This window comes from Copadichromis virginalis, linkage group LG11 (assembly GCF_057382275.1).
Source record: "Copadichromis virginalis isolate Kocher_CV1m ecotype Utaka linkage group LG11, C_Virginalis_male_GT1.1, whole genome shotgun sequence".
NCBI classification, from domain to species: Eukaryota; Metazoa; Chordata; class Actinopteri; order Cichliformes; family Cichlidae; genus Copadichromis; species Copadichromis virginalis.
In genome coordinates, this window is record NC_140628.1 from 9,940,048 (window position 1) to 9,964,644 (window position 24,597).

The 24,597-nt window shown below is 41.4% G+C and overlaps 1 protein-coding gene across 4 annotated transcripts in view; it reads left to right on the forward strand.

Annotated features, from left to right (window-relative positions):
- Positions 1-24,597, forward strand: part of ptprub (protein tyrosine phosphatase receptor type Ub) — a 196,516-nt gene that overhangs the window by 49,616 nt on the left and 122,303 nt on the right. For all 4 annotated transcript variants that reach the window (XM_085473068.1, XM_085473069.1, XM_085473070.1 and 1 more), the window contains exon 2: positions 6,394-6,525. In XM_085473068.1, the coding sequence (XP_085329194.1) occupies positions 6,394-6,525 (132 nt within the window). The remainder of the gene's footprint in view (positions 1-6,393; positions 6,526-24,597) is intronic.

A 24,597-nucleotide genomic window follows, 5' to 3' on the forward strand; every position in this document is an offset into this window, starting at 1 on the left:
CGCCTCATTTTATCCATAAACACAGTCTATTGTTTTCTGAAAGAAAATATGCTATTTATTAGCATTTCTTTCACTTCCTAGCATAGTTATATTTTATAATCTTTTGCAAGTCTGAGCCACAGGTAGGACTCTGCGGTTCAGACCTGGTCAGGGGTCTTATGACATGGATTAAAGGATTAAAAATGTTAAGGATTTCTGTGCCGCCTTTGAGCTGTTGTCAAGAGTCCCAGAATTTTTGTCATGTGGCTATATACCCAACCGAATGACATTACTTGAGCTAATTTACCCCAATGTTCTCCCATACAGATTTTTACTGCCTCTGTGAGTGGTCGATATGGCAATTTGGTACTCAAACAAGTGCTGCTAATTTACAATCTGTACAAACACTGCCCTTTTGGAATCTGCAGTTTTTATTCTGCTCACTCTCTGTACGGAATCTCGGAAGGAGCGAAAAGATTAGCTGCAGTGTTTCAGATCAAAGGATTACTTTCTTGTTTCAAAAGTGTGTCATTCTTCTTCTTTGAAATATTAGAAAAGAGAGGGCGTACACTTTAAGATTTCACTTTGATGGCTGTCCACTGATCGTTTAACGGTCTTGAAATACCAACAACAGTTTAACTCTTAGGTATTCTGTGGCTCAGGAAGGACTCTCTTCTGCTTGTGTTTCTGATTATGATTTATTCAAGTGAAAAGTTTGTCAGAGTAGCGGTACCTTTAAAGAAGCTTAGGCCAGCGATGTTATGCCTAAAACGTATGCAAATAAAGGGATAAGCAGAGATTCTGACAATATTCACCATGCACAGCGACACTCTAATTAGATAGCAAGGCGGGGGATTATACAAGTAAACAGAGGGCGAGATACCAAATCTAATATGAAGAGCTACATGTGACACTAACTGCTGATATGAGCAGAGAGAGACTCATAGACATGATTTACTGCTCACATAAAGCTGGGGAAGATTTTTTACGTATCAGCCCGAATGCTGTGCCAAATTGGAGAGTCTTGCAAACCAGTTTTCACCTTCTTTTATGTCCGTATGAAATGATGGAGGACACACTACATACGTCTTCTGACAGAACCCGGCTCCTCACTTCCTCGGTGTAAATCTGAAGCTAGTTCTGTTTTCTGTCAAGTCAGAGAGGTTATGTATTTATTTATTTGTGGCTTAATCTGTGGAGATCAAGCGTAAACTACAGTAAATACTGAGATTAGTGTTAAACAAAGAGATGAAACCAAAAAGTGACACAAATCGTTTTCACTTTAGTCTATAAATCACCACCCGATTGGTCAGACCCTCCCATCAGTTCACAGCTGTGCTGTATGTAGAGAACCACAGAGTGATGATTTAGCACCACTGAGCAGTTCCACTATGTTTTCTACTGGTATTAAATCCTGAAAACTAGTTCATCACGGCTGACATTTGCTCTACAAATGATATACCTAAAATATAGCATGCACTTGCTAGTATTAGGTTGAACCCCATATGTCTTCAAAACTGTCTTAACTCTTTATGATGGAAACATTCCTTAGAGGTTTTAGTCCACATTGATGCAGTTGCAGCAGATTTGTCAGCTGCACGTTTGCGATGTGCATCTCCTGTTCTGCTGCAACCCAAAGGTGCTCTATTGGATTGAGATCTGGTGACTGTGTAAGCGATTTGAATACAATGGGTGCTCAACTCATTGTCGTGTTCAAGAAACCAGTTTGCGATGTTGTGTCCTCTGTGACATGGTGTGTTCAGATAATGGGTACTGTGGTCATAAAGGGATGGACATGTTCAGCAACAATCCATAAGTTGGCCGTGGTATTTAAATGATATGTAGTTGGTACTAACTGGTCTAAAGTGTGCTAAGAAAATATCCTCCACACCATTATCGTCACAACCAGCCTGAGCTAATGATAGAAAGTATTATGGATGCCAATTTTTCAAGTTTTCTCTTGGGGTGAATTGTAGCCTCTGTTTCCTTTTTTGAGCTTTCTTTCTTTTTCTGACCACTCTGTGCATTCGAGAGACGATTGCGCTTGGAAAATCCCCATTTGCATGCTTGGTTTGAACTTCAACAGGTCATCTTGAACATGTCTGAATGCCTAAACACACTGAGTTGATGCCGTGTGACAGGCTGATTAGATATTTGCCTTAACAAGCAGTTGACTGGTGTTGGCTGGTCAGATTTCAAAAAAGTAAAACATTTGATTTGATTTGGCAAGTAAATAAATAATTATTATGAATTTAAATATGCATTTAAAATTTACATTATTGGGATTACGATAAAAAACATGGAAGATTCATAAGAAAATCTTTTAGAAAAAGCCTTATTGCTGGTTCTGCAAGCTGCAAATGCTGAGAGAAGAAGGGGCTGACAGCAGATCAGCCACTTCCTTTGTAATAAAAATGGAAAGCCTCAACACTGAGACTGGACGTTGTCGTCTATCTTGATTTATTCTATTCATTTGTGTCATTCCTAGAAAGTGTTTATCCAAGAAGTAGTAACATCTCATTTTATGTTGCCAAATACATACATCAGCCAACAACAGGATGAACAGTGGCTCAAGCTCTTAAATGAGTCTTTTTTCTCAGCCACCAAACCTTGGCGGTGTCTAGCTATGCACTGGTCAGTGCACTAAATTATGCTGTAATTATTCAGGTAAAAAATGGCCACTGACACCCCGCACATCCATCGGTCCTCCAGAAGGAGCAGCGGAGGGAGAGTGCTTGTCATGATAGATGAGCTGGATCTCTCCCAGTGTGCTCTAAAGGAGATGACATTCCCGGGTAGCTCTGGCCTCAGATCTTGGCTTCCTTCTCCGAGACTTTTGTAGGGAGGAGTCTGTGTGCTTCATTTACTGAAGCAGCGGGGAATAATATAGTGCCAGCGTTTGGATGTGTCAGGTCCCATATCTCTGGCTGTTCTATTAGAAATAGACCCCAGTGCGGGACAATTAACCCCTGGCCTCAGCAGCAGATCTGTGCAGTAACAGCCCAGCATGGGGCAATAAATCAAACCCAGAGGGTGATGCACACACTCCCACCTCTCCTGGTTGGCTGCTACCGTCACCCAATGGACCAAGCTTACATGATTGTAAATGTGCTCCTGTGCTATCATACAATCAGTGAAGGCTGTAGCGATATTGTAATAGGCTGGCCGTAGGCAAGGGCACCCTAAGTGTTTGTTTGTGCCGCAGTTCAATAAATTGGACTGGTGGTAACCTTTGAAACAAGACAGCAGCAACACACAATTTTATAAATCAGAAGGCTGGATGGTACTTTAAGCAGGTTAGCATGTCCGTCAAAGCATCTATTTGTCTCAATATGCCACTATATGGCTGCTAGTGTGGCTTTATATGGTTAATGTTGTTTTTGTCTGTTTTCAAGTGTAGTTTGGGACATTTGTTTTGCCTTTGTGAGGTGCTTGCCACATGGCAGGAAGAAAGAGAAGAGGATTGAGTTGCTAAATTAGTCAGCGGGTTAACTTTAATTTAGTTTTAGTGCCTTAACCTGATTTTTGTTTTTAAATCAGATATTCCCTTATCTAAGCCAGGAAACGGGAAATCTGTTCATTTCCATTCTATTTATTTATTTTTGCAAAAATAGTTCAGGAATCAGAATGGTCCTATATACTCTGAAGTCTGTTAGAATAGGCTATTTTTTACGCTGTCAACATGACATCTATCTTATCCCAAGTGTCATAGGGCAGGAGGCGGACAGGTCGCAGACAGGTTGCAGACTGACAGGTCGTCAGTCTGCAACCATTTGCACTCACAGTCATATTGTTGGGTGGCAATTTAGAATCATCAACTAACCTAACCCACTAAGTGCATATCGGACCACATACAAACTGCACACAGAAGGACTCTGGCCAGATGGTGAAGTCGAGCACAGGACCATCTTGCTGTGAGGCAATAGCCCTAACCACTGTGCCACCGTGCTGCCCTACAATACAAGGATATTATAATTTTTTTTAATGAAATTGTTATGTGCACTATGCTTAGTCTCATGTTTTCCTCTTCAGACACAGATGATCCAGTCAGCAGTTTAGCGTGCCAGAATGAAACCCCCTTCTGTGCTCTTTGCCTACTTGTGCCATTTAATTTCAGTACTTAATATGCAGTAAGCTCAAATTTAAACAGCACAACATGCTGTCAATTAAAATAATATATTATGCTGTAAAAAATATACAAAAGACTGCTTTGATGCTAAACCTTTTCTGCTTTTCATACATGTTGAAGTACCCTCTGCTCCATTTACAACAGTAGACTTTTAGAGCAAATAAGTATGTGAAAATGACTCAGATCTGTAATGTGGTCTACATCATCATGGAGCACAAGTTTTAACTCGTCAATGATGTCACGTTAGGGATGATCTTTTCACTCGGGAGAGTGGTCGTTCCTCTCTAGCAGCCCATCACAGCAGATGTACCATCACTTGCAAAGCCAACAGACCGTGAGTGTAATTTCTTTAGAGACGACCTTCACAACTGCAGGATGCCACCAACAGCAGCCTCGAGTTGTAGCTGCAGTTCGACAAGCTGCAAGAAAGAGCTGTGCATCTCACCTTTGTAAGGAACTCTGATCTATCAATTATCAGACAAGCTGTTGATACACAGCAGGAATATTTCTAGGTTTTTTGGGGCAAGTCCTGCGATGCTTTGAATCTAGTTTCTTTTTTATTTATTAAATGGTAGTTTTCACTCTGAAACAGGAGTGCTTTTAGATTTAATAAAAAGCTGGAATGGCACTGATCTGATCAACCCCCCCAAGTAGTGTCATCTCCACTGTTGTGGGATCAATGCCCTCGATGTGACAGTCAGTCAGCCTCTGATTTGATTATTTGCACTACAGCATTGAAAATCACCCACACACACCCAGAAACCACAGGATAAAATAAAAATCAGATGCTACAATATTATTTGCCCTATAACTAACTAACTATAACAACTGGAGCGGTCACAATAGTAACAGAGTTATGATTCCTCACTACAGAAAGTCTGCATGTGTTTTTCTCTGCAGCCTGTCATACTGAAGCCATTTTTCAAAATTGAGGATTAGAGAAAAAAGAGCAGCAATAAAGTTGTATATCACAGGGGTCACCTTCAGAACCTGCTTGTGGTTATTCCTGTCATTAGCGTGACTGTTTCGTGCTGTCCTGCTCCAATTAGTACTGACACAACCTCTGGTCTTATGACTGAGCAGTTCAAACTGCCCACTGTTAGAGTGTAATTCTCATGCCGATGGACTAATGTGAAATATGGCAACAGATGCAGAGAGCAACAACTGAAGCACATTATTCTGGACCCAAGGGCCATTAAAGCCATAGCTATTAAATATAATTTGAAAAAATTTGCTTTTTGGCGCATAGAATGGCAGGTTGTGAGGTATTATTATAATCACTACATTCCCCAGAGTGGCTGCTTTCTGCAAATGTTATTGCTATTTGTATATGCCTTTGTGAAAGGGCTTTAGGATGTGTAGTCTTGTTTGTCAATGCTTTATGGGAGGGGTATTTCGCCTCAGATTCAGGGGTAATCATTGCTTTTGCCAGGCTTTGTTTCTTTTTGTGCGAGTTTGAGGTAATTATCGCTCACATGGCTCGGGCTTATTGTTGGTTTGGTTGGAGAGAATTTATTCATATTAGAACAAGTTGGTGTGCTTGAAATGCACACTGAGAACGACATGGAGTTGAGCCTGCATTAAAATGTGACTGGTGGTCACATTGTTGATTTCTGACAGCAGTTTGTCTGCAAATTGCTACAACAGTGTTGTTTGATCACTTTATTGAATTTTAGCACAAATAATGTAGCATTCACAGTGAAACATCTTTGTAATTGTTATGGGTGAAAAAACGACTCTAGGAGAGACACAAGTTGCAATCCCTGTTACAGTTATTGTACCAATTTGTTACACCTAAGTTATTACTTGAAACCAGGGCTGTGTCGTTGGCATTCGCATCAACACTGAGCTGAGGCTATTTATTTGGCCAGAAAGCGTCGAGAGGTGGTGAGTGTGGCTTTGATGCACATCTAGTTGTGGCTGGCAGCTAAGATTGGAAGATGTAGGAGGAAGACATTGTGAAGCTGTGTTTGTTTTTCCCAGTTTCCATAAAAGGAAGAAGTCCCGGGGGGAATTTAAAAAACAGGTCACATTAAGTTGTGACTCATAAAATTACCATGACACTAAAGCTGAAACAATAACCGCTGCATTCTCTAGTTATGGCTTCTTAAACAAATATCTAGTTTATTGTTTTCTTATTCATCTTCAACACTAAATAGGCTGTTGATTTCAATGAAAGTAGAAAATTATGTATTAACCTGTGTGGAGTTTTAACCTTTGAGGTGAATCTGTCTTGATGTACTTTGTTTCTGTCACTGAGTTGACGTTTTCCTCTCACCTTTTAGCTGCTGGCTGCACGTTCGAAGAGGATTCAGACCCTAATCTGTGTGACTTCACCCAAGGAGAGGAGGATGACTTTGACTGGCTGTTGTTTAGGACACAGAGTTCACCTTCTGCCAACTCTGACCTGCTGAAGGGTGAGTACTCTGTGCTCATGGTTCCCTGTCCTCTTTACTTTGTAGTTTTTTTAGACACTGAAACACGGCACACGAGCGTGCATGGGACACAGGCGCCCTGTTTTCATGTCTGGGAAATACATAGACTTGTTTGTATTAATGTGGCTGGCATTATCGGCCTTTAAAAATGTCCTGTGTCCGTTATGCATCAAATTTAATGAAGCCCTCACCCTGGTTTTATCTGCTTCCTGCTAACCCCAAGGATAATTTTATGTTAACCAGCCTCACAGGACTAATGGAAACCAGCATTTCCCTGCCATCATCTTCTCCACTGGTGGTTGCCAGAGGGTGATGGCATGCATAGTTTATAAGGCGCTCCTCCATCTCTGCATTAACAAATACCTACAGGGATCTGACAAAGAGAAGATTGCTGTTTCAGCTTCTCAGCATAAAATACCAGTGGCTGCAGTGCTCTCTCCGGTAAACTACTTCTACTGGGGGAAAACTTGGAATATGATTAAGAAATTGACCTCCCTCGGGTTTAACAAATCAATCAGTGTATGATATGGTAATGAGAATGCAACAAATCCATGACACAGACGTACATTTAAGTGTTCCTTTTACAAGAGGATGGGGAGAGCACTTGCACACTAAATAGGAGGAACCGTTTCTTTAAGCCTCAAAGAAAGCACTGGTATGATTTGTTGGTAGAACAGAGCTAATTCGGTAGACATAAAGACGGGGCAGCTAAGAGGAACAGATGGAGAGATGACAAGATAGGATACAATCAGATACATCATCTAAAAAGAAATAAATGCAGGCTTCAGGGAACATTCTGTCCGTTTGGAAACTATCAACTCAAGTAGCCTTTGAAAACGGTCAAAAACACCCTGCAGGGGTAATTTAAAAGCCGGGTACTTGTGGTTTTGATTTAAAGCATTAAAATCACTTCTTGTCTGCAGGTGGTTATCCAAATACACTTCTGAACTCGATAAATCTCACATTTAATCCCAAATCACTCTTCATTCAGCCACACATCATCAGCATTCGAGCGAGAATCTGCCTGCAGCCGCCATCCAGTTCACAGCAGGCAATGAGATTATTAATTCTTTTCCCTTCGGGTTTAATTAAAACTTACTGCCATGGCATTTACAACAATCCAGAGCCATCAGTGGAACAGACCTGCACAGGTGGAATGAGGCAGGTAGCGTAATCTGCACACGACGGCTGTGAGCGTCAGTCCACTATCGATCCGTCGACCAGGAGACAAATTCTGTCTCATTTCTTAGACGCTCATCCTTCAGCCCTGCACAAGAACCCGTGTATTATTCATGTTCCTCTCCTAAATGTTGTCACTGTATATTGACAGCAGCGTTTCTTCATTGTGTTATAACTTGACATTTTCTCTGCCGTGTTATTTAAGGTGGATAATCTTACCGCAGATACAGGCACAGGAAGTTTTTGTCTTTTTCTCCTCCTCTCTGACTTAATCCCCTTGTGTTGACTTCTAACCATGTATCACATTGGGCAGCTAAGGTGGGGGGAATAACAAGAGTTTATGAGATAAGGCTATTTACATTGGACCAGTATTAACTTTGCGGGGCTGAGAAATTGGTGTCGAGGGAAGATTAGTAAACACAGCTGAGATAGCAGCAGCTTGTGGCTCCCAGGAGAAATTAGAGACTACTGCTCCCATGAAAGACAAAATAGTCTTACAAAACAAAAAGAAAAAGGAAGAAAGAGCGCAGTGAGGTCTTAATAAGACTGGTCCTTTTTTTTTTTTTTATCACATCTTACTTTATTTGGAATTAGAGTTGAGATTTCTGGCTGATTTTTGATAATCTTTCGTTCTTTTGCTTTTGTTTAAATGAACAAGTGAGGCGTGCAGGATGATAACCTTGTACGAGAAGAATGTGTTTGCATGTCAAGTGTACCTCATTTTCTGAAAGCCAGATTCATTAAGCTTGAAAAGTTATGGGGCTGCTGCAATATTCATTATACTGTATCAGGGTCGCCTTAAGCGAAAATCCATTAAATGGGGTTAAAAACAGCTAATGGTGGTGTATCTAGCTTTCCTTGTTCACCTTGTTGGTGGAAGTGAAGTGAGTGATTGCCAGCTCCCTCGGTCCACATGCCAAAGTGTCCTTGGATGAGAAAATTGTGTGAAGCAGGCAAAGTAGAGCAAAAAGTATGGGGCACCTCGTAGGCCATTACAAAGCTCTAACAAGTACAGGGTCATTTTTGGAAAGAAGGGTGAAAAACTGAATGCAGACCCTGGATTCCTCACTCAGAATGTGAATACTTAAGAGTTCCTTTGTTTAAGGAATGTGCCAGTGGTGACTAAGAGGCTTCAAGAAAAAAACAACAGAAAGGGTGGATAATTGATCCTTGTGGCTGCATTTAAAAAAATAAAATACCTCAGCTGGTTAACACCTTGAATAACACGCCATTTCTTAGCATTTCATTTGTAAGACTCTGCTCCAAATCAGCATTTTCTGATCACTGTTATCAAAACCTGCTACTACAGTCAAAATACAGCGTGACAGGGATGTCAGAGTTTCAGGTGTGTAATGCAAAAGCGAAGAGCCTCATGTCTTTCATGACATCCATGTAAACGTGGCGTTTTTCTGTAGCCTCAAAGTAATATCACCGATATTTTGAGGAATATTACGATAAAGATATTTCTGATAGTGTAGAAAAAGAAACAAGATCTGTGATTGCAACTTATAGACGGCAGCATTTATTAGTGCAGATAAAATTAATTTCCATCTTTCTTTTCCAACTGTTTGCTGTCATTATGTGAACCTATTAAAACTAAGTGGCAGCAGGAGGAGGATTATAGCGACGTAGCATAAGTTAACTGTCAATGCAAAAGAAGCTTACGTAGTGTTTTGAATGGAAATCATGAAAGTCAAACTACAACACAGCTGCTTTAGTCTAACGGTAACTAAAGTAAGTGAAATATGTAAAGTTTAGGAGCTGCACAATGTTGTTGCATAATAAAACTGAAATAAAAAAATGTTTCCTGCCTATGATGGTGGGTTCAGCTTTTTAATCAGCTGCTTAAAGCTACTTTCCGTCCACTGTTTGCTCTTCCTGTCATACAAAGTGTAACAGGCAAATGCTCCAGTGATGCTGGTGGAGTCGTTTGTTTCCATTTGCGTTACGCATCACCAGCTGCTAGCATCTCCTCCTTACATGCCTTTATAGCAGACTCAACGGTCCTTTTGTGCCTCAAGGTTTGTTGAAACAGGTTTGTTGTTTCCACCTTTAGTGAGAACACTTTTCTAACTAGCTGCTCTCACTCTCAGACATGTCTGGGCTTGTCTCGTCATTGTGTGTTAGAGAAAGGAATTGTATCGGTGATATTTCAGTAGGACACTTTATATCATGTAAAAATGTATACAGATATTAGGGCAGCCCCACCCACCCCCAAGTCAAGTGCGAGGCATACTGTAAGGGCTGAAATGTTTCCCACAAACTTTCCTCCTCGCTTTCTGCCTCAGCAGCCATACAGGCCAGCCAGTGTCTCTTGGATGTGCAGTTTTTGGGACAGTTTTCAGCTGAGTCACGCAGAAAAACTTTGACAGTACTAAAACAAAGTGTTGAATATGCTGCCGCTTTAGTCTCACCATCCTTTGCATGTTAATCCCTCGCGCTCCTCTCATCTTTTTTGTAAATGTTTTCTTTCCAGCAGCACACATCCACTGAAGATCCTGTTTCTGTCTAAATCCGTCTCCGTGTTTCTGCTACACTGCAAAAAGCTACGGAGTCAATTTATTGACTGTGTACCTTATTTTATTAGCTAGTAGTGCAGAAGTCTTGGACATAAATGCCCGAGAGACCTTTAATAGACTTTATAGTTCGATTGGACCTCGGGTCAAAGAAAGGTTGAGACTTGTATGAACTATGGCTTTAAGTATTGTTGTAGAGTTAGTCTGGTCAGCTGGTACTTACTGCAGCAGTGTACAAAATGTAATGACCTGAACAGAGCTAATTCATACAGTGAAATGTGCATCCACCTGTATTTCCAGCCTGATTTCCTCTATTGGGCAGCCATTCTGGTCTTTATCCGTCTCCTCTCACCTCTGTTTGGCCTCAGCTCCACACTACAGATCAGCTCCACATTATGGTGCGTGTCATTGAGAATGATCTGAGATCCTTCTGCATGTGTGAAAAGATGAGGCAGAGTGAGCCAGAAATCAGAACTTTCCAGCCATCCTTACTGGTTCTACCTCAGGCGTATTTTGCCTTGCTGAAGGTGGAGAAAAGTCTTCCATAGCGATCATGCAGATACTATTTGACTGTTTTAGGAGAAAGCAAGTGTAAAAAATACACAGCTGCTTTCTATTCATGTTCTTTTTTATCTTCTGATTAATCAGTCCAGTTTAAAACCAGCGACTCATTACTGGTTTTACTGCATTAGGTGTAGCTGACTTTAAACTGATAGCCGTCTGATCCCTGGAGGAGACACAAATCCCTCTGGGGTTGCATCATGAAGGGAATCCGGTATTCAAAATCTGCTAAATCAAACATGCGGAGCTACCCGCTGTGGTGATTACCCCATGTGAATACGGCAGCAGCCGAAAGTAACTTTTTATTTGAAGACAGTCATTTTGTTCAAAAACTGCATTTTTTGGTGTTGCATAACTGATCAGTTACGGTGATGGGACACTGTTTGTTCAAGATGTCATTACAGCGATGAAGTGCATGCTGGGGGTAAAATCTAAAGTCGTCACGCTAACACTTGTTTAATATCGTTAAAGTACGTTTCTTAATCCGAACAATGTGTGGGAGACATTTCATGGTTACTGATTATTATTCATGTTTGTGTAATCTTCATGCATTTTATGTTATGCTCTGTGTGCTCGAGTCAAGCTCACTTCAGCCTTGTGTGTTGTTGTGAGAAGAAGAAGAATGGACCCAGATGTTCTTCTGGAGTGGGTAATGTTTTGGCTTGGAGTGCTGGATCAGCACTAACTATCTGGGCTGTTTTGGTAAACCAGTGTTCTAGTAAGATTATTTCCCACTGACTACATGCTGTTAGAAGGCCCAGGGGGCTCTGAAGGCAAGAGGGTTAGCTGCTGTATCCTGTTTCGCCTCTGCTGGGAGAGGAGAGGGGAGACAGAAACTGTGCAGTAGGAGCTTTAATTTCATTCTGACTCTTTTGTCTTTGGAGACGTGCGGTTGTGCGCATACTAAAGCCTGCAGATGCGTTTCTGCAAATCCTACAGTTTTCGTGCCTCACCTTAAACGAGTAGTTTAATGCCTGAGCCTAAACAAACCGTGAGTGAAAATGAACATAAACAGTGAGTGAATGTGAAACGTAAAGGTGTCCCAGAGGTAATTCAGACTCCAATAATCCTGCGCGAGAGTCGGGAGAATTTTGTGTCCGCAGCTCGTTTATGTCACTTTTGATATCTCAAATGCCAATAGCTGATGGATTTGTTTGTTTGCAAAGCTAGACCTCCCCCTTCCTCTTTGAAAAGAGAACAATTTCCTTCTGATGTGTTGCAGTGTGTTTTTGTTTTGGGGAGAAAAATAGTTGAGGACGGACCTGAAAGGGTGAGCAAAAATATGAAGGCCAAAGTCACAGCTGAGTAAATCTTAATAAAAAAAAAAAAAAAATGTCGCGCAATAGCCGAAGTGACTTATCAGCTTTACAGAGAAGGCTCGCCTACAAGGCTAAAACTGTGTCATGATGAATGAAATCAGAGATGAGATAAAGTAGTCTGCTGTTTGTTTTCTGGGATGGTGATGCATCTTTTGTTCTTGAAGGGTTTGGGGGGGAACCTTTTAACATTGCACAGCCATATTTATCATTTGGCTTGGGTTACAGAGGACAGCATTTCATTTTAAAGGAGACGAGTCCGGTCTTCTGGTAGACTCTGCGTGTTTCACTCCAGCCAAACGTTCCACCAGCTGATTTTACTAATTAACACACCTTCAATCAGAGAGGCAGGAAATAATTAGTGAAATCAACTGTGGTATTTGCTAGAAAACCTTCCGCGGCTTGGAAGGGGAGCTACTGGCTCACTGGGATAATTGCTTAAGACTCATTACCTCAAGGCAAAGGACATCATACTCATTGATCACTGATGTATAATATAAATGTCTGAAAGCCCAGTGTCCTTTTAAAGCATCTCAAAAATGCTGTAACTACACAGAAGCTTTTAAAATATAGCCGATTAATTGAATTGCTATTCAGGGAAGCGAGCAGCTGCTCCCTTTATGCCTCCTCAACAAGGTAAGGGCGATTCATTAATGTGAATGATAGAGACACATTTGGGAAACGCAGACATTTTGCCAATCACTGAAGCCTGCAGTCCAGCTGAAGTATACTCTGTGACCAGTCTTTTTTTTAATTCTTTGTTTTTCACTCACCCACACAGGTACCCAGATGATAGGAAGGCATGATAATTCAGCCCCCTTTGGCTGGTTTCTGTCTAATTAGTGTCACTTTAGAGGGGTAGCTAGAGGGCTTTTATGTGCAAGGTTGCAGTTTAAATAATATAATTGGAGGTGTAGCTAAATACACTTTCTAGGTGAACCACCTTAACTCATGTGAGATAAAATAACCGGCCACTTGAAGAGTGTATTAGTACAGCTTTTTAAAATGGCTATGTGGGTGTCAGCTGCAGTAACTTTTGTATTTGACACACTTGAGTAGTTAGATATTTTTTCCTACTCTTTTAACAATGTAATGTAGTCACATTTATTTTTTTAGTCTTATGGACCACTCATGGCGCTTTAGACTACAAGTAATTTTTTTTTTTTTACTGCATTCATATAACAATTTATTCTTTGCACTTCATCTATCTCACATCCATGAAGACTGTGGAATCCAGTCTTTAAGTGATAACGTGACGAAACCTGCTTCCGGGTCCAAACTACTTTGTGTTTATTAAGGCTGTTGTGTTTTTAACCTGTTTTAATGTTTTGTATCTTGCTCTATTAAATCTGAACATGTCCCTAAAACAGTCAGTGATCACTGCCGGCCTCTCTTGGTTTTTATCATCACTATTCATTTTAAAGCTCAGTTTTTAAAACCTTACGATGGTAACTACAGCCCAGCCCATGAAGCGGTATCTTAATTACTAACCTGTGGATAGATTATCTCAGTTGTTCTACTCACTAAAGTTTGGTCCGTTTATAGCATCCTGCCATGCAATTACATTTGTCCCTAACCATTGGGAACCCTCATGTGAACTTTTATCGATTGGAAAAAAGTTAGCTTTCATCCTCCAGCTTCACTGTGCTAATGTGTTCATATTATGCTAACCTTAGCTGTGTAGCTGGCCACCACGTAGCACATCATTATATACCAGCTAGCCTAACTTCAGTAACCCTACAAAAGTCACAACTGTTTAGTTTTCTGTCTTAATTTATGTCTGAAGTGAAAGCAGAGCTGTACATTTGAATTTTTTCAGAAGTCTCTCAGTCAGAACATGGTATATGATGCTTAGATGGAAACTAGCAAGCTAACTTCATGCTAACTTCTAACTCCTTCAAATTTCATAAATTCCGTTTTCGTGAATGCTTGGATGTTAAACTTAATTGTTACACCTGGTAGAGCAACCACACTGATCATTTTATTAAAGATGAAAGAATTTAGACCGTTTGTAACTCTCAGTAATGCCACAGTGTTTGTTTGACTTTGGGACGTGAAACAGAGTCTGGACCCAGAAGTCAAGTCAGGTAGCACATTTAAAAGACATCAAGTGTTGGCCAAAGTGCTGAACAGAGGGATAATATAATGAAAAGAATTAAAATAGATAAGATGAAAACATTATACAAAAACATTGTAAGACATCCATATCTGTTTGTGAAAAATATGTGTACATGCAAATATGCACATACATATACAAAAATTTACACATTCACACACAAGCACACATACGTGAACATAAGTTACATGTATACACATGCACATGCAAACAACATCCAATGAGATAAAAGACCACAATAGCTAAAACAGAATAAGAGGTGTCAGAGAGATGTGAAAGCCTTGACAAATAGGTAGGTCTTCAGATTGGATTTGAAATGGCTAGTGCCGTCAGACCTGAACTTGCAGTAAGCTGTAGTACTCCACACAGACAAACTCTGGCCAGGATTCGAACAAGGAAGTGTTACAAATGATGTTTAAATACCTGTTCTTGGATTGAGTTTATGTTGTGATGCACTTTCTTTTCTGTCTGCCTTTTTTTCCCTTCTGTGCAACTCATAATGGTCTAAAAAGCTTGATTATTGGTTCTGCACTACTTTTACAGAGCACTGCAGGGTAATTTGAGGACACTATATATGGTGTAGCAATACTCACTAAACATTTGGACAGCACTGCAAAATAGCTAACTCAATAAAACTCAATAGACCACTATATAGTAAGCACAGAGTGAGTTCAGACACATTTCTAGGAAACGGTTGGAGAATGTGAGTGTGAAATACACATTATTTAAACTAATATTTTCACGTAGTATAAACACAAAACCCAGTTACTGTGTTGATATCGATATTCTAGTTTAGCATAAGCTCACAGCTCAGAGCTGCGGTCAGAAGAATACTTGCAAAACTGAATCTTCTATCATTTAATCCAACAGAGTCTTTCTGCTTCTGTTTTAGTAAGCAGAAGATTAACAGAGTTAAAGCATCTTTGTGAATCAAATGTGGATGCTTGAATGAAGTTAAAAGACATTTTTACTACTGCCTGCTGTCTTTGAACATGTTCTTTAAATATTTGAAGCTCTCTTTCTTCTTCTGATATCCTCCTCTTTTCTGCTAATCACACATTCTCTCTTTGGCGATCTGGAGATTGGAATTGGCTTTGTATGTGTGCCTAGTGCGGACGGCTGTGTGCTACTGGATATCTCCCAGCCTCTGTGCTCTCCTCTGCTCCTCCGTGTTCATACTTTGCTCCAACTCTCTTGAAATCTCTGCAGATCACAGGTTCTGGAAAGTTGTTTGAAACCAGACCACATTGCTATTTCTTAAAATTCTGTTTGTGCACAGGACTGAATCGAGCCTTCCCAATACATATGAATTAAAAATGGGAGGGAAAATGTAAAGAGAAGGAAAACCTCCTCGTTTGCAACTGCAGTAACTCATTCATTAGCCATATAGCAGTTTGAATATAGAGAGTAAAGCATGTCTGAGCACTTGAACACTGGAAGATGAGATGAATGCAAATTTGTTACTTTGATAACATTTTATTAATTAAAAAATGTTCATGGTTTTGACAGCTCTGACGGTATTTTGCTCAAAGCAAAGACTTTAGGGATGCAGTCTCTCATTCTGGCATCATCAGGCACTACAATTAAATCATGGAAAACTTCAGCTTTTGCAGTGATTTATTAAAAGTGTATCTTGACATAATTTTCTCCAAAACATCAACACACCTTATCAAGATAGCATCTGATGTCTTGCTTTGAGCATTCAAATCTGTTTTACACTCTTGGTGAAGAGAAATCTTTGTAATTAGTGAGTAAAAAGGGATGTAGTTGGTCAGGTTTAGGACACTATTGGCTCTAGCACAGTATTAACAGGTCATTGTTGCATTTTGTTGTTGAGCTGCATCTTTGTTTAGAATTGTCTGCTTTTATTTAGGTTTACTCTGAATAATTATGTATGACATTATGCCTCATAAATAAGCTCAAACATGAGCTTGTGACACAGTAGACCATAAAATAGACCTGCGCTTTGTATGCAGCTTTGTTGCTAAAGGTAAGGAACAGGGTTCCTTATCAGCAAATAAAGGTTTGACAAACAAACTTCCCAGTTAATAAACAAAGTTTTATATATTGCGGAACACAAGGTTGCCAAGGTTGTGCACACACCAATTATATCAGTGTTGGATGATGCTACAGCCTACAATTTATATCCAGAGCAGGATGCCGTGTGCCATTTAATCAGCCTAATACGAAAGTTACTGAAGTAACAGTGAATGCGCCTAGTGTGTGTTGGGCTGAGATTTCTGGGACTCAAAAAGTTTACTTTATAAATCCTTTTGTGACTATTTCTCTCACCTTAAACACGGTCTGTTATGCTAATTTCCACTTGTGCAGTTGTAGTCCTAGTTTCTAGTAGAATAATCCTTAACTATCTTTAATAGCCCCTCACTTATCTCTTAGCTGAAAAGAGGTGTTTTCTTTCTCTTCCCTCCTGCCAACTTTCTTCTGATTGGCTGCTGCTCACAAACAGAAGTTTTGAACGGCAGGTGGGCGGAGCTTCTGTACTCACATTCAGAGTGTGCCTGAGATCACCATTTTAAATGTTACTTGCTCCCACTGACATTATAGACCAGTGAATCTGAAAGTGTGTACAATGTTCAGTTACATATTTATATAAATGGATTTATTTATACAAAAAGTGAATAAGAAACCTAATTACTGCTCTTGTATTGACGTTTGTGTCCCAGTGGCGGGTGGGTTGCATATTTGCCTTAACTCTTTGCATATGACTGGGTTGCAATTGCGATTTATAGCTAACAGCCTGTGTTTTTGTTTTTTTTTTAATGCTTTTTGAATAACATTTTCAAGGAAATTGTTTTTCTCTTAATTTGATTAAAGTGAAGATTTAAGATTGGGTGGGCCCCGTGGGAATTTGTGAATTTTAAGTGGGCTGCTCTCCTCTTGACTTTGAGAATGGCTGTTTCAGCCCTGACACAAAAGCTTGAGCTTTAACTAAGGAATTACTTGCACAAATGTGACAGCATGCAAAAACCAATTTCAAAGCTTCCAGATTAACATACAAAAACTGATTTCATTTATCTGTCTTTCTTTATTTTCTATGAATTTTTAACTTAAACTTGTCAAACTGTGTACTTTCTTTGAATGATTGTAGTTTAGTACTGAGCATGAGTCATTTCTAACATGCTCATAAATGATTAAACATCCATCAAAGATTCTACTAAATTTCCATGAACAGTTGCAATCGACTTGGCGTTATTGCCACGGGGTAAAGATGAAGCAGTCACCAGTGCTGAGGAGGCAAATTTCGCTGGCTGATCGCACCAGTAGGAATGTGTGGCTGCACTGAGCCGGGATTTTACCCTTATATCCAAGGGGTATTCTGGAGGATTTGGGGCAAAGTAGTAATTTACAGGTTAGGCATCAGAAACTGTTTTTTAAACTACATGTTTCATAGTTTTGAGAGATATTTACAGGCGGTGAAGACAACAAACATCGGAAACATTTGTCCAGTCCAGTCTTTGTTCGACTGTCTTTGGCCAGCTTTACCCAAACAGATATGCTGATGTCTTTTTTAAAAACTTTTGTAACAGCATCAAGTATGTGACATGAAAAAAAAAACCAAAGTATTGATTCCTTTTTTTTTTTTTTTACTTTACCAAACTGACCATCCCAGCCTTGCCGTAATGGTCCATTTGATTCACCTTTTATTGTTTATTTTATTTTCACTTACTGAATACGGGACAGACTTGACTGGGGGAAAGAAGGGGAGAAAAAAAAAGAGGGAAAGAGAAACAGCTGAGAAGAGGGACGGGGGAGAAGGGCAAAAGACAAAAACCAACAGAACGGGCAGAGAAAAAAAATGCATATATCAATCACCTGGATCACCTGCTGAGAAAGAAAAAAGAAAGCAAGCAGAAGAGAACAAGAGTAATAGAATAAACAACATCACAATGATATATGGGAATATGACAGTAAATACTAAATGTTAAACATCCCACCTCCGAAGTGGCCCGAGCGAGCCCCAGGCTCCAGGCCCCGATAAGCGGCCGCCAAGGAGTGAGCCGGTGTGTACCTGGACGCCCATCCCCGGACACAAAGAACCACCAACGCACCGATGTCTGAGGGGGTCCGCCACTGGCAGGGGAAGTGGTGGTAGGGGGAGATAGGCCTCCAAACCTTGGAGGGCCTGAGATGTCCCCAGAGAGGTGGCGTCTGATACCCAACCTGACATATAGACACAGACATACAGGCACACACAGATACAAACATCCATTCCCACCCTCATGCTCTCATATGCACTTACTCCACACTCAACCAACGTGGAGACAGACATGAAGAGACGTTGTACACACGATCACACTCCCCAAGCGTACTCTACAAACCGGGTCTAGGTGCCCCCGCCCCTGGAGGGGGGAACTGCACCCAGACCCAGGTGGTGTTTCCCTTTTCCCTGCGGTGGGGGGAGGCAGACCGCCCCGACTCCGCAGCAGCAGGAAGGCTCCACACTCCAGACCGCAGTCGGACGGCCAACTCCTCCTCCTAGTCCTAGCCCCCCTGCTCCAGCAGGTCGCAGAGAACGGGGGTGAGAGAAGACTCCGAACCTCCCTCCACCCGTTCATTGTAATGTTGATGCATGTGTGTTCTAAGGTGCATTTAAAACCCAGGAGGGCTTGGAGCTACCTGCCAGAGAGCAGCAGGTAAGCGCATGGTCCCTCCTGCTAGCCCTCAATGTCTACGTGTATTTAAAATTGAGAGGTGGGCAACGACGCCAGGGGTGGGGTGTACACCCTGATGGTACTTTGGACTCCGTGTATCGTGCCCACCCCCAAGATCCTATATGTATGTGTAATGAGAGTGTGAGTAATGTGAATGTCTAAGTTGTGGGATAAAATTGAGGCAGGGGCAGCCAGAAGGGGACAGAGGGGGGGGGGTAGCCTCCTCTGCACCCTGGTGACATACCCCTACTCCAAGGCCCTGCATGTGTGGGTGGTTGTGGTGGAGCGGGAAGAGGGAGGCAGCTGGAGATGGGGAGGGAAGGAAGGGAGGGGCAAGTGACCCCTCCCTGGGGCCAGCTCCCCCGCTGACCCCAGTAGGCACCCCCATACTCCGCGACCCGCCAGGGAAGGGGGGCCCAGGCCCATCCAGACCGGGCCCAGTGCAGCAGCGCCGCCCGGCCCCACAGAGCCCGGGACAGTCCACCCAACCCCACCACAGAGAAAACTGCACCCACCCCACCATCCACTCATCTTCCAGACTACATAAGACAATAAACACCCAGGCTGAGATCTTCCTCCACCTCTCCTGTATCTCCCCCTACTGCAGAGAGTTCCTGAGGAGAGGAAAGCTCCTGCAAGATGTGACAATCTCCCCCACCAGTTGAAGAGCCCCCCAGGTGGCTCGACGCACCGGCGGCACCCTGCTCCAGGGATGGGCCCCCATGCACCCACCCGCCCACAACCCCGGCAACACACCAACCAGGACCCAAGCCCCCGAGGCCCGGTCCGGGTCCCAGCCCAGAGACGGAGCGCCCCCAGAACCTCACGCCCATCCCGGACCCACCCAGGGGCAGCCAGGCTACCAGGTCAGTAACCCACGTCCGTCAGCACAGACCCTCCCCTAGCCCCGCTGCACGCAGCCGCGAGGAAACAGTCACCGGAGAGCCAACAGAGCCCCTAACCGGACATGACCGCTACCCCGGGTTGAGCCCCCCAAGGAAGATGCCTCCGGGGAACCCCCCGACGCCCTAAGCCTGTCCCTACCCCCACACCAATCACAACAGTGAAGGCGGGACCAAACTATGACCCCCCACCCCCACTAGGTGATGGCGCTGATCAAAGGAGCCCAGAGCAATTGATCTGATGTGGTGGCAGAGGCTGTATCAAGACTAATGTAATCTAATAGATAATTTCTATATTGGTTAGAATTAAGATTATTTTTATTTTTCCAGTTCATGAGGACTGTTTTCTTGGCTATGCATAGGGCAGTGAAGGTCATATGGGCTATATTCTTTTCTGAAGTGACATTATCTAAGCTGCCCAACAAACACACTAAGGGGGAAGTTGGAATGTTACATTTCAGACACTTCGATAAGTCTTCACATATCTCGCGCCAAAACTTCTGAACTGGTGGACAGAACCAAAGAGCGTGGATATAATTGTCCGGTGAATTGGTTTGGCAGTGTGAGCAGTTGTTGGTAGACGTAAAGCCCATCTTGAACATCCGATGACCTGTATAGTGCACTCTATGTAATATTTTGTATTGAATTAATTGAAGACTGGGATTTCTAATTAGATGAAAGGTTTTTAAGCAAATCTGAGACCAGAAGTTTAGGTCTAAGTTAACTGATAAATCCGCTTCCCATTTTGCAATAGGAAGTGATATTGATTCATCTGTTTTAGTCTTGATTCCTTTTAAAGAATGATTTTTGGTGAAAAATGCAAAGACTTCCGAAGACTCATATGGATGTGAGTCAAAGAGTATAGAGGATAGATTTTTGGTTTTGGTCTGGTGTTGTGTTGATGATGGCACCAACAAAATGGAAACAGCCCACTGGTGCACAAAACAGAAAAAGGCACAGTAAGGCGAGGGAGAACGTATCAGCGACAAAAATGGTAAGGGAGTATCTACCCATGTGTAGCCGACACTTTATCAGCAGGCTTGGATAACTGAGAGTTTACCTCTGCAGAAAATTGTACTTAGAGCAAAGATAATGTAACCTATATCAGACCTCTGCAGTTATTTAATGAAAGAAGGGGAAAAAAACTTGTCTCTCTTCTGGTTTGTTCCAATTCCTGACATATACATCCCTCATACATTAAACTCATTTTGCTGTGGGATGAGAATGTTGCAGTTATCGCTGCTGACTCGCCATTTGAGAGGCATTATTTTCTGGCGTTTGCTTCGTTTTCATTGTTAGGTTGACTGCTTTTCTAAAGGGAAATAAATGTTGTAGCGATCTCCTGTGGGAGTGTGAATCCACCACCATCTGCTTATAAATGCAGTGCCCTCTAGGACTCGGTTCATTCTTAAAAAAAAGTCCCAGTGGGGAGAACTAGTTGCAACTCTTCACAGAGCACAACAGCACAAATGAACTCGTAAAAGCATGCATTCCTGCACTTTAAATCTCACAAGCACAAAGCATCTGAAAATGATTCTGTCATTGTTTCAAAACATATTATTCGTTGAGTCCTGGAAATAAAGGTGTCTACATGTGCTATATTTACATCAGCTGTCACTTTGGCTCACCAGTTGATGGATGTATCATTTAGGACTGAAACTGCCGTATATGTTTCATACCTGGGGGGCAAGAGAATTGCAGAGATAAATATCCCTGCAAATGGCATGAGCACAATTTGTATGCAGCTATTGATCCTGAGCTGTGAGACTTAATGATTTCTGTGCTCTTTTCTTCTTCTGTAGACATAGTGGGTGGCAATCTAGTTACCAGTAGAGGTTCTGAGTGTAGGTTATTTCATCACCATTTGTTGAAATAACATTGATTTGAGATGTAGGGTCCCCTTGAGTTAGCATCTGGTTGGAGGCTCATGAAGTGCCAAAAGGGTCCTTTATAGAATAATAGAGTGGGGACAAAACATTTCATTCCTCTTCTTCATGTTCCCGGGTAATGTCTTATCCATGCCTGACATTCGCATTCACACACTTCCTCTCAGGTGCAATTTAACTCAGCATTGTTACCATAATAACTCTTGTCGTGCACAACAGTCTGTCAGTAATTGATATGTAGGCACTGCTTCTGGGTGGAGCCATTTGCATTAAATCGTGTTAACTGATATGATAATGAATGTGAAAGGCCTGATGCAAGCGGAATGACTAACTAGAGATGGATGGCTATTTGAATTATACACAATAAGTAATATATTATATCAGGTCTCAGGGGTGCAGAGCTCTCCCTGAATTTGTTGCCTGTCTTTTACTCAGATCAGCCCGAGCTGCCTGAATATAAATAGTCTGCATCAGATCTGGCATCCCTTTCTTCACTTCACTCCCGTCCTTAATGATATCTGATATGGAGGGAAATCAGCACATGTGGAAATAGATGGTAGAAGCGAGCTGAAATATAACTCCTAACTAACACAGAGTTGTGTTAGTTAGGAGTGACAACAGTAATATCTCAGATCTGACTGATGAAATATCTGCACCGCTTCTCATGCTGGCCGTCTGTTTAATATGTGTGACCACCTCTAAGCTTTTAAGCAGACTGTTGATAATTGGCTTCTCTTGCTTCACCAAACTTTATTATTCTCTATTAACACATATGAAGCGTATTGCCTTTCAGATAAGTTATTGTAGTATGAAAGACGTGACGGTGGTAAGGCTTGGATGAAGAAGGGACGCCACAGATGACTGAAGACAAAGATGAATTCAAACTTTATTTAAAATTATCTTTTTTCTTTGTGTGTTTAAAACACTGTCATGCCTAAATGGGTTAAAGAATTTACTGACACCCTTTTATAAGTATTCCAGTGAATGATTTCCTGCTTTTGCAAGGGTCATAGTGCATTAAGGGAAAAAATATGAGATTACAGACTTTAATTAAAGAATTTTAAAGTATTCTGTCTATAATAAAAAGAAATATTTGTCAGTATTTGGAGTTAGCACCTTTGAAATCCTTAAATCAAAGTTTATTTAAGCATTGTAGTGCACAGACTTTGAGCTGGTTCCAGGTACTGACAGGTGCCCAGAGGCATCATACTTTGTATTGACAGAGAAAAGTTTCTCGATGTTGCTGTGTTGGATTTTACTCCTGCAGCTGCAAACCATTATTAAAAAATCACATGAAAATGTCAAATACTGAAAATATTATTTTAACAATGTCGTGCACGTGGCTTTCAGCTTAAGATTTTAAAGGTGGATATATACACCCACCATTTCTTTATTTTTCACTAAGTAAATGGAAGTAAATGAAAAATATGACCTCAATAATGTTGAGGTCCAGACTCAGTCCATGACTGATAGTGTTTCACTGTGTGCTGTTCTATCCAGGTATAGCTTTACTGCACTGAATCTGTACTTTACCGACTATTGACTGTTAAAACCATGCCGTCACTTACAGATGTAGACAACCACCTGTGTTCTGATTGCCTTCATAGATATTGATGACAATTTGAACTTAAAATTTCATATTTTATTAGGATTCATCACTCAATTCGCCAATGATTTTTAGTCAAGTTCTTGTGTAATTTGGCATACTTCAGCCTGTTTGACCTTTTCCCTTTGCTTAAGAATGGCTTCTTGATAGCCAGAGACCATTTCTGAGACAAACACATGAAAAACATCATTCTGCAAATACAAGGACGGACCTGAAAAAGCAGTTAAACTTGGAGAACTGAAAAAGAAAAAAAAGGGATAGCTCAAGACTTTTGCAAAATGTTGTATCACAATTACTTCAAATATTTTGTTTGGAAAAAATGAGTAAATTCAATAGGCCGATGTAAACCCTACTTTTCTTCTACACCCTCTCCTCCAAACGCATAGCTGACAAATTAGAAGAGGAGGGGTTGGCTTTCATGAGGATTCTTCAATGTCATTGGAGACAGAGTGTGTGTGTGTGTGTGTGTGTGTGTTGGGGGGTGATAATAAGTCTGTGGAGATTATATTTGTGAGAAACAAAGGCCTCCCTCTAATACTGGATGGTCTGCAGATAGAATACATTTTCCGCTCTGACTGTAAATGTTGGCCTAGCTGGTAAGTTCGGAAATAAAGAGGATAGAGGTTACAACAGCTTTGGAAAATGAGAGATGCACGTTTCGAGGAGTGCCTTGTGTGCTTTTATGGCATCTGTAGGATTACCACATTCGATTCCTTTTTCACAGCCATTGCAGTTTTTACTGCCTCCATCAAATCTGTTCAGTGCCTCCTACCTTCAGACATACTGACTGCAGTATGGCACAAAGCGGGAACTGTATTTTTGCTATGGTGAACGGAATGAGGCTGCAGATGCTTGTGCAAGCCACAGCTTGATGTCTCAAAATTGTTGTGGAAAACAAAAAGGTATAAAACTCTAAATGTTTATTGCATAGTGTTAGACCATCGCCGATGCCCGCAAAGTTAGCTCAATCATGGCATCGTTGGCCCGGCTGTCTTTTTATTGTTTGTAATCGTTACATTTACAATAATTGATTACACAGCAGTGGCGAGAAGACTTTATCAAAGTAGATGTCTTTCTGAAAGCACTGTAACTAAGTTTAAGAATATAATCCACCCACTGTTATCATCTTCAATGCCCTGTACCAACACAGAGCAGAGGAGCTATCTGAACGCTACTCCAACAGAGGTCGATTATCTTGTTAATAATTTTATCTCCTCACTACGTACGACTCTGGATAATGTAGCTCTGGTGAAAACTAAGGCCTCAAATCAGAAGTACCTGACTCTGTGGTATAATTCT